This window comes from Triticum dicoccoides, chromosome 5B (assembly GCF_002162155.2).
Source record: "Triticum dicoccoides isolate Atlit2015 ecotype Zavitan chromosome 5B, WEW_v2.0, whole genome shotgun sequence".
In the NCBI taxonomy this organism is placed as follows: domain Eukaryota; kingdom Viridiplantae; phylum Streptophyta; class Magnoliopsida; order Poales; family Poaceae; genus Triticum; species Triticum dicoccoides.
This window is the reverse complement of record NC_041389.1, coordinates 387,899,709-387,909,448: the sequence shown is the minus strand read 5'-3', so window position 1 is coordinate 387,909,448 and position 9,740 is coordinate 387,899,709. Positions and strand designations below refer to the sequence as shown.

The 9,740-nt window shown below is 47.5% G+C and overlaps 1 protein-coding gene across 1 annotated transcript; it reads right to left on the bottom strand.

Annotated features, from left to right (window-relative positions):
- Window positions 1-4,834: 4,834 nt before the first annotated feature.
- Window positions 4,835-7,912, bottom strand: LOC119309560 (U-box domain-containing protein 33-like). The gene is made up of 4 exons (XM_037585541.1): window positions 7,684-7,912; window positions 5,631-5,752; window positions 5,382-5,503; window positions 4,835-5,177 (listed from the first exon to the last, which is right to left on the bottom strand). Exons 1-4 carry the CDS (start codon window positions 7,910-7,912, stop codon window positions 5,057-5,059), a joined length of 594 nt encoding a protein of 197 aa, XP_037441438.1. The 3' UTR covers window positions 4,835-5,056.
- Window positions 7,913-9,740: the final 1,828 nt, after the last annotated feature.

The window sequence follows — 9,740 nt, the reverse complement described above, 5'->3', positions numbered from 1 at the left end:
ACCGAAAAATCCCGAACATTTTCCGGTGGCCAAAATAGGACTTTCCATATATAAATCTTTACCTCCGGACCATTCCGGAACTCCTCGTGACGTCCGGGATCTCATCCGGGACTCCGAACATCATTCGGTAACCACATACAAACTTCCTTTATAACCCTAGCGTCATCGAACCTTAAGTGTGTAGACCCTACGGGTTCGGGAGACATGTAGACATGACCGAGACGTTCTCCGGTCAATAACCAACAGCGGGATCTGGATACCCATGTTGGCTCCCACATGCTTCTCGATGTTGTCATCGGATGAACCACGATGTCGAGGATTCGATCAAACCCTGTATACAATTCCCTTTGTCAATCGGTACGTTACTTGCCCGAGACTCGATCGTCGGTATCCCAATACCTTGTTCAGTCTCGTTACCGGCAAGTCACTTTACTCGTACCGTAATGCATGATCCTGTGTCCAACAACTTGGTCACATTGAGCTCATTATGATGATGCATTACCGAGTGGGCCCAGAGATACCTCTCCGTCATACGGAGTGACAAATCCCAATCTCGATCCGTGTCAACCCAACAGATACTTTCGGAGATACCTGTAATGCACCTTTATAGTCACCCAGTTACGTTGTGACGTTTGATACACCCAAGGCACTCTTACGGTATCCGGGAGTTACACGATCTCATGGTCGAAGGAAGAGATACTTGACATTGGCAAAGCTCTAGCAAAACGAACTACACGATCTTTTATGCTATGCTTAGGATTGGGTCTTGTCCATCACATCATTCTCCTAATGATGTGATCCCGTTATCAACGACATCCAATGTCCATAGTCAGGAAACCATGACTATCTGTTGATCACAACGAGCTAGTCAACTAGAGGCTCACCAGGGACATATTGTGGTCTAAGTATTCACACGTGTATTACGATTTCCGGATAATACAGTTATAGCATGAATAAAAGATATTTATCATGAACATTGAAATATAATAATACTTTTATTATTGCCTCTAGGGCATATTTCCAACATGCGGAGGCGCCAAAATGGGCGCTGGAAAGAGTGGACAGAGGCTGCCGGGCTTTTTTCTGGGCCGGGACAGAGGAGGTGAATGGCGGCAAGTGTGTGGTATCCTGGGCAAGGGTATGCAGGCCAAAATACTTGGGCGGCTTGGGCGTCATTGATCTATCCAAGCACGGCATTGCTTTAAGATTACGATGGGAATGGCTTAGACGCACGGATGCTTCCAGGCCTTGGCAAGGTCTCAACTTGACCGCGGACAAAAAGGTTGCACAAGCTTTTGGGAGCTTGGTTAAATGGAAGGTTGGAGCGGGAGACAAAATTTTGTCTGGAAAGATCGGTGGCTCCATGGCGCAACCATTGCAGATCTAGCCCCCTTGGTTGTGGCGACAATCCGTACATAGGTGGCCAACAGGAGGCTGGTACGTGATGCGATGTGCGCGCATGCATGGATGAATGACGTTGTGGGTGACCTATGCACGGGGGGTCTCACCAGTTCATGGGACTTTGGGAGATCATTTCGGAGGTTCAGTTGGATGCTCAAACTGAGGACAGTCCCATTTGGGCTTGGAATGTGACAGGAGTCTACACAACATCATCCGCATATAAGATGCTTTGTGAGGGAGGAGTTAGATTTCACTCTTTTGGAGCAATCTGGAAATGTTGGGCGCCACTTGCATGCAAAATCTTCATGTGGCTGGCAGTGCAATATCGACTGTGGATGTCAGATAGAAGGGCTAGGCACGGTTTGCAAGATCAAACGTCAAAGTGCTACTTCTGTGACCAAGAGGAAGACACGGTTGACCACATCCTGCAACAATGTGTGTTCTCTAGGCAAGTGTGATACAGATGCATGACTAGGATGTGATTGAGGATGGAGCTTTGCCCAACATATGAATCTCAATTGGTGCAATGGTGGACGGAAGCTAGAAAATGCATACACAAGCAAACCCGGAAAGGATTTGACACATTTGTGATGCTCATCTCCTGGACTCTTTGGAAACAGAGGAACGCGAGAGTGTTCGGATCGAGCCAAGTCAAGAATGAATGGGAGACTGTGGACTTGATCTTCGACGATTTGAGGACTTGGGCTACGGCAGGAGCTTTTGGAGGATCGACATATATCCGAGTAGTAGAGTAGCATTAGGAGTGGTGTGGAGGCTTGGTTGGGGTCGGCTTATGACTTCCAACTAGCGCATTTGTAAAACTCTTGTACATATTTTCTCGCTTCTATAAAGCTAAGGTACGCCACAGGCGTACCCTCGAAAAAAAAACACTTGTGTGTAGTTTCCCAGATATGAGATATGCTCAATGAAACGTACTCCAACAAAGTTTGGCCGAGTTTATGCAAAAATATGTCAATGCTTGTGAAACCAAATAGGTACATAACAAAAATATATTTTATCATGAATCTAATGCTAATAATTTGATGGCATAAATGTTGGTCTATTACTGTATAAATACAGTCAAACATAAAAAAAAGATTTTCCAATAAAGTTTTTTTTTAAAAATGATTTTGTGGTATTATTGTTATCGAGAAAGCTAAAATCCGTCCGACTTGACGTTTGCAACAGATCCAAACGACTTTTTAGTCGTGCGATCGCAATCTAGCGGCTAGGACGGGCGGTTAGCGATTTAAAAGGAAACGTCCTCGTTTGAGGCATCGCTGCCGCGCGAGACTCGCGTTCAACGAGAGAAGGTCGGAGTTGATTGTGCGTTCAGTTTTCAACTTTGGTATGGTGGGCCCAGAGCGCATTGTAAATCCAAAAAGAAAGGATCATTAAGCAGGAATCAAACTCCGCTCTTCCAACAGTGGGCTGACCGGGAGAACCATCTCAACCAAACGCTTTTGTTCTCTAGTAGGAAGCGATCAACTCTTTTGAACTCGTTGTCTTCAACTACTAGCGCATATTCAACTTTTTTTGCATTTGATGCATGTGCCATACTAACTAATCACTGTTAGATGAAATCCTTATGTAAATAATGGACCTGAAATTATACAATCATATGCACGTCATACGTAAAACATCGTATGCAAAGGTTTTTTTTTTCTTGATTGTATATACATGGATACTTCTAGGGTTGTTTTCCTCACGAATTTCTTTGGTGCATCATACACTCTTTTTACGCACTGTGGTCCCATTAATTTACGTGGAAATACTACGGTAACTTTGATCCGGAAAGAAAAGTTGTTTGCAACATACACTATTAACTGCTACGAAAATAATACGATAATTTATAAATCGCAGACCTGATAGTTTACGTACAAACATCATGATAGCTTCGATCCTGAAAAAAAGAGTTAGAAACATATCTCTGCAACTCCTATGCAAATAACATGGAATTTCATGCAATCCCATGGGTCTCACCTCAACGAACGAAAAGGCGGCTAGGATTTCTACCTCCCGTCGGCAGCGTCGTCGATCTACCACGTCACCGGTGGCGTTATTGCCATGGGTGCACAGTGGATCCCGGCGCTTGCCGGCGGGAGGACTCTGTTTTTTGATGCTTTAAGTTTTGCTAGGGTTTGTGTCCAGCTCATGAAGACGAGACGGCGGTAGCTTCTTGCAGTTATCGGTCTAGATGTACTATAGTTACCAACATGGTTATTTTGTAGTTATCGGGCTAGATGTACTATAGTTACCAACATGGTTATTTGTAGTTATCGGGCTAGATGTACTATAGTTACCAATATGGTTACTATGCAGTTATCGGGCCAAATGTACTATAGTTATCAACATGGTTCATTTTCGTAGTTATCTGGCTGCATGTGGTATAATACACTCCTAGTAGCTTATGCGAAAATAATATGATAATTTACACATCACAAACATGATAACTCATGCACAAACACCGTAATAACTTTCACCCTAGAGAAAAAATTGTTGAAGACACCCCCGATAGCTTCTGCATAAATAGCATGATTATTTACACAACACGGACCTGATAACTCACGCACAAACACTGTGACAACTTTGAACCGGGAGAAAAAGTTGTTGAAGACATCCTCGATAGCTTCAGCATAAATAGCATGACAATTTACACGCCACAAACCTGATAACTCAAGCGCAAACACCATGATAACTTTACCCGGGAAGGGAGGGGGTGTGTTAACTTACATATAAATACCGCGGTAAGTTTGATCCAGGGGTGGTTGGAGGGGAGGAAGTTGTTTGAAAACAACCCCCCCCCCTCCCCCTCCCGATAACTACTCATGTTGTTGAAAATGTACCACGGTAACTCATGTGTAAATAACATGATAATAGACACTCGTCAGACCTGATAACTTACTTAGCCCAACTGTAACTATTTGCATGAAGAAAAGTCGTCAGAACATATCAACATGAGATCTAGTTTTGAAAGTCTCGTCGTGATGGATTTTATATGTGAAAACGACTTTTCTATCGGACCAACGGTTTTGAACTGTAAAACATTTTAAAGTTTCGAACAGGGAGGACTAGGATGACTTAAAAAAAATCTCTCTAATGCATGCACGCATGTGCTTGTGAAGAGAAGGTTGGAGGAACATTTTTATGTCTGGGTAATTTTTGTGTAAATAACATGATAACTTATGCACCACAGGCATGATAACTTATGTAGCACATGTGGTAACTTTTTACCAGAAAAAAAGTCATCGGAATGTATCAACATGGGATCTAGTTTCGTAGATCTCGTCGCTGCGAATCTTTTATGTGAAAACAGTTTTTCAATCGGACCGACGGTTTGAGCTACAAAACATTTTGAATTCTATTTTTAGATGAAATCTTTGGTGACATCAGGTTTTTTGGTTTTTTTGCATGTAACTATTGTCCAACACAAAGAGTCTACATGCGCGTGCACGCGAGGGAAGTTTGCATGCAATGTGCATGCGTGATTAGGGGAGAGGAGATATCGTCCGGATCTGTCGTTGACGACCAGTCGACTGGTCGTTAGCACAGTCCTATTGTTATTGGTCTCCTTCTGTTACTCGGTCCTCTCTGTCAAACAGTTTCTTCTTGGTAATCTCTATATGATACAGTGAACTGAATGGCATCAAGATGTTCAGACATATACGTGCCTGGTACAAATGAGGTTTCCCTTGCAGACGAACCAGATCCTGCAAGAGGGGTTGGCCTTCCGCTGCACCGTCACCCCCTTCTTGGACTTGGGCGTCCGCAACTTCCTAACAACCACACAAACCATATCAATCACAATCACAAAGTATCTTGTATCACACCATATCTGGCTAGAAAACAGTAACTTGTATCGATCATCTCTACATCCACGCGCGCGCACACACCGACACTAGAGGCAGCAGAAATGCTGAATCCATCGTGCTACGTATGAACCTACTGCAGGACCGAGAGAGTGGTAGGTAGGCGGGTACCTGGTGTATCCCCGGTCAGCGGCGGCGCCCATGACGAGCTCGGCCACGCCATGGTCGTCGACGAGCTGGACCAGGCCCCTCGCGGCGTCGTCCCCCGACACGACGACCTTGCGCGCGTGGACCTGCTCCGATCGAACGCGACTGTTCAGCTCAGCGTCTCGGCGGTGGTGGGGATCAAAATGAGGATCGCCTCGTCATGAGAGGAAACGAAGGGAGGAGGGGTTGGTGTGGACGAAGGAAGGAACGAACCCTTTGACTTGCGCAGATGTCGATGAGGACGTCGAGGGCCTTGCTGGCCCTTTCCTCCTCCAGCTTGCTGTACGCGGCCACCTCGTGCTCCGCAAGTTGGCTCACTGGGACCCACGCCCCAACTGCGATCAAACAAGCGGCAAGGTCGTCGTCAGCCCGTACGTGCGCCCGGCGATGCCACACACGAGTTTCCTCGTCGACACACAAAAAGCGTACCAAGAAACAAAAAGGTACTGTACTAACATGGTGACATCTACAAAATGGACATAACAGAAATTAACCCTCCAAAAGAAATTGTACGAGTAATTTCGCACTGCAGGGAGTGCTAAAGCGACGAGTCAAGGCCAGCTGCACCCTATTCTAGCCAGGACCGAAACCCTTCGTGCGTCTCTCTATGCGGATGATGCTGCCATCTTCGTGAAAAGCCAATAAAAGAAGACATTCAGTTCTTAGCATCCACCCTTGCTAATTTTGGTGAGGTCACCGGTCTAGTCACTAACTGCGCCAAGAGCCATGTGGCACCCATTCGTTGCGATGATGTTGCCCTCGATGATATCCTCATGTCCTTCCCTGCCATCCAAACTACCTTCCCTATGAGATACCTTGGGCTGCCCCTATCGGTCAGGAGACTTCGGAGAATCCACTTTCAACATTTGGAAGACAAGGTGGCTGGAAAACTCACTCGGCTTGGCAGACATGTTGCGTCGCCGGGTCGCATTGTTCTTGTCAAGGCGGTCCTCACTGCTATAGCAATCTACCACCTCACTCCTCTGGATCTGCCAGTCGAGGTCATCAAGGCAATTGACAGTATTAGACACGCTTATCTTTGGGCGGAATGTGAAAAGGTCATCGGCGGGAAATGCAAAATTAATTGGGAGACGGTGTGCAAGCCCAAGTTATATGGTGGATTGGGCGTCCTCAACTTGCAAAAGTTTGCTACCGCTCTCCGCTTGCGATGGCTTTGGTTTGAGTGGGCTAACCCCACTAAACCTTGGATTGGCATGGGCGCGCCATGCACTGATGATGATAGAAATCTTTTTGCGGCTGCTACTCGTGTTACCATTGGTGATGGTCATCGGGCCACCTTCTGGGAATCACCTTGGGTGGACGGTATTCACCCCAAGGATATTGCTCCAAAGATCTTTGATCTCTCCAGGAAGAAAAGAAGCTCCGTTCGCTCGAGTCTCACAGACAACGCTTGGGTCCGCAACATTGATACCTCTCAGGGCCTCACTTTTGAGCATATTGAGCAATTCGCCACCCTTTGGGAGAAGCTCTCCAATGTCATTCTAACCCCTGGAGTTGACGATGCAATTTTTTGGAAGTTCACTAAAGATGGGGTATACTCCGCGTCTTCTGCATACAATGCTCAGTTTGAGGGTCACACCGCCTCTGCCATGATCACTACCGTTTGGAAAGCTTGGGCCCCCCCAAAGTGCAAATTTTTCGCTTGGTTGATTATTCATAATAGAGTGTGGACCGCCGATAGATTGCAGCGTCGGGGATGGTCGAATTGCAACCTTTGCCCTCTTTGCAAGCAGGTTCAGGAGACCGCGGCTCACCTCCTCTTCCAGTGTCGGTTCACAGTGAGTGTGTGGACGGAGATCAAGACTTGGCTTGGCCTCCACGACATTGATCCGTCAGATTGGAGACTCGTGCCCTCGGTGGAAGTTTGTTGGGACATGGTTGCTCACAAAAGGGGCCCCTCACGCATGGTTTGTAGCACTTTGATGATGCTTGTTGCGTGGGAAATTTGGAACGAACGCAATGCGAGGGTTTTCCGCAACACCGCCGCCCCTACTACCGTTGTCATTACCAAGATTAAAGATGAGGCCTCTATTTGGGCTCGTCCGGGTGCGAAGTATTTGTGTAATATTATGTCGCGAGAGTGATCTATACTCTCCCGCTTGGCGGAACTATGTCTAATCTTCTTCTTAATTAATGAAACTGGCAAAAAAGTTTTGGCTGGAGCTTGAGCGCATTACGCTTGGCGGAAGGAAGAGTAATATAGAGTATTTTCAGAGCAGAGGTAAACAAGTAGTAGTATGCTTACTCATGTTGATGCGGTGCGGCGGGCGGTGGACGTGGGCGAGGACGAGGCGGTGGCGGCTCCGGAGGAAGTTGGCCAGCACCCACCGCAGGTTGGCCCTCCACTCCCTCCCCGCCTCCTTCCCAACCGCGCAGTACACTTGCACCTCCGCCGCGGCCGCTCCCCCTCCGCGCTCCTCCTCCCCGTCCTCGTCCTCGCCGCTGCGACCAACAACGCCACCTGCCTCCGCCATATATATGGATCCTCCTTCCGAGCTATAGCTAGCTAGCTGCTTGATCGATCGATGAGCTGCTCACTTGATCGATCCTCCTTCTCTTGATCTCCGGCTGGGCGGGAAACGTCCGGCGAACTCGGCACCCGGTGATATGGATACGACGTGGGAGAAAGAGAGAGAGAGAAAGAGAGAGATGGACACGGAGGTAAGCTAGTTTCTACGTCTTTCTGGAGTGCGACTGGAACTAGTTACTTGGCTTGCTGCCTGCACCTAAAAGCTAAAGGTAGCTGCAGGAGGAAGAGGAGACAGGAGAGACAAGGACAACACCCATCGGAAACAGTTGGAAGATGGTCGCGTCTCTGACAGGCGGGCCCGCGTGGAGGGATATTCCCGGCACCTTTATCTCGGGGCTAGCTAAGCTGGATTGATCATGTTGACCAGGCCTGCTCCTCACGAGCAGCCCGGCACTGCTTAGGTTTGAACTCGCCTTGCATTTCCAAACTGCGCAACAAAGACCAAACGTCGGCACACCGTACACACATGTATCTCCAAGTTTTGCCAAGGAAATCAAATCATGCATCGAATACACCACATACATCTTGGGTTAGGAACACATGAACTCCACATACATCATGCGATCGAGAACGAAGCGCTGGAGCAGAGCACATATGGATGGGAAATTAGCATGGCAATAGCAAGGCGCGTCATGAACCCTGTTGACTATTCTGTACGAGGGATATGCTACGAACCTAATATGAATATGCTTCGACTTGCCTCATATACTAAACATCAAAGCTGTCGCAATTAAGGCTCTTGCACCCAATCATACCTTCTTAATGACATGTATCCCTGCATGATCGATACATGAGCAAGGATCGTAAGGGTAATCGAGTTCTCAAACTGTAGCGCTTAATGATGCTCACATTGGACGAAGTTAAGTACTACTCCATCTAGTATTACTACTATAAAAAATAAATACATGATACACCATCTAGCAGCAAACTAAACTAATAAGCTGAGGTTAGTTGCGAGGACACCAACATTCCTTAGGAAAAACCTATAGTAGCTCTGATGTCAGTGATGACGTGTCTCATAGAATTAGTAGTGTGTAGATCCAAACTCGGACTCACTTGCCAAGAGGGGTCGATCGCCATAATAACTGCTTTTGTGCTGAAAATATCAGATAAAAGCACTCTAGAGTCGGCATATCAATCTAGATGACCCGTCTTTTTGCAGCGCCTTACAAAATCCGGGCCATAGCCTCCGTATTTAGAGGCCAGGGACACTGTCGGGTGGTAGGTGCGACATATGCCAACGGATGACTTATCATTGTGGGAGCCAGTAAGACATCGCCGGTGCCTGGAAACGGGATAAGGCGAAGACATGCACGCCGGCGGATCTTATCCAGGTTGGGGGCTCTCCGTGGAGATAATACCCTTACTCCTGCTTTGCGGGGTCTCCGCATGATCACTAGATCAATAAGAAACTATAAGAGGCTCCTTGAGTTGTTCGGTGGGAGGAGGAAGAAGGGCAAGGCTAGCTCTCTTCTCTCCCTATGGTAGTGTCTAAAACTCTATGAGATCAACCCTTTGCATGGGTGTCCCGGGGGGGTTATATAGGCCTACGCCCCGGGGGTACAATGGTAATCCGGCTGAGCGTGGGTCCAGGCCATCAACGTTTACGACCGCCGGCTTCTCCGCCAGCTACTGGGGCCCGCCGACTGGTGGGTCCCGCCGGCTACCGGCCCATTGGTCGACAGGCCGGCCCCACCGCTTGGGGAGTCTTGTCGGGGGCTGGTTACTGTTGCCTCGCCTCTGATGATGAGGGCTTAGTCGAGGTAAGCATG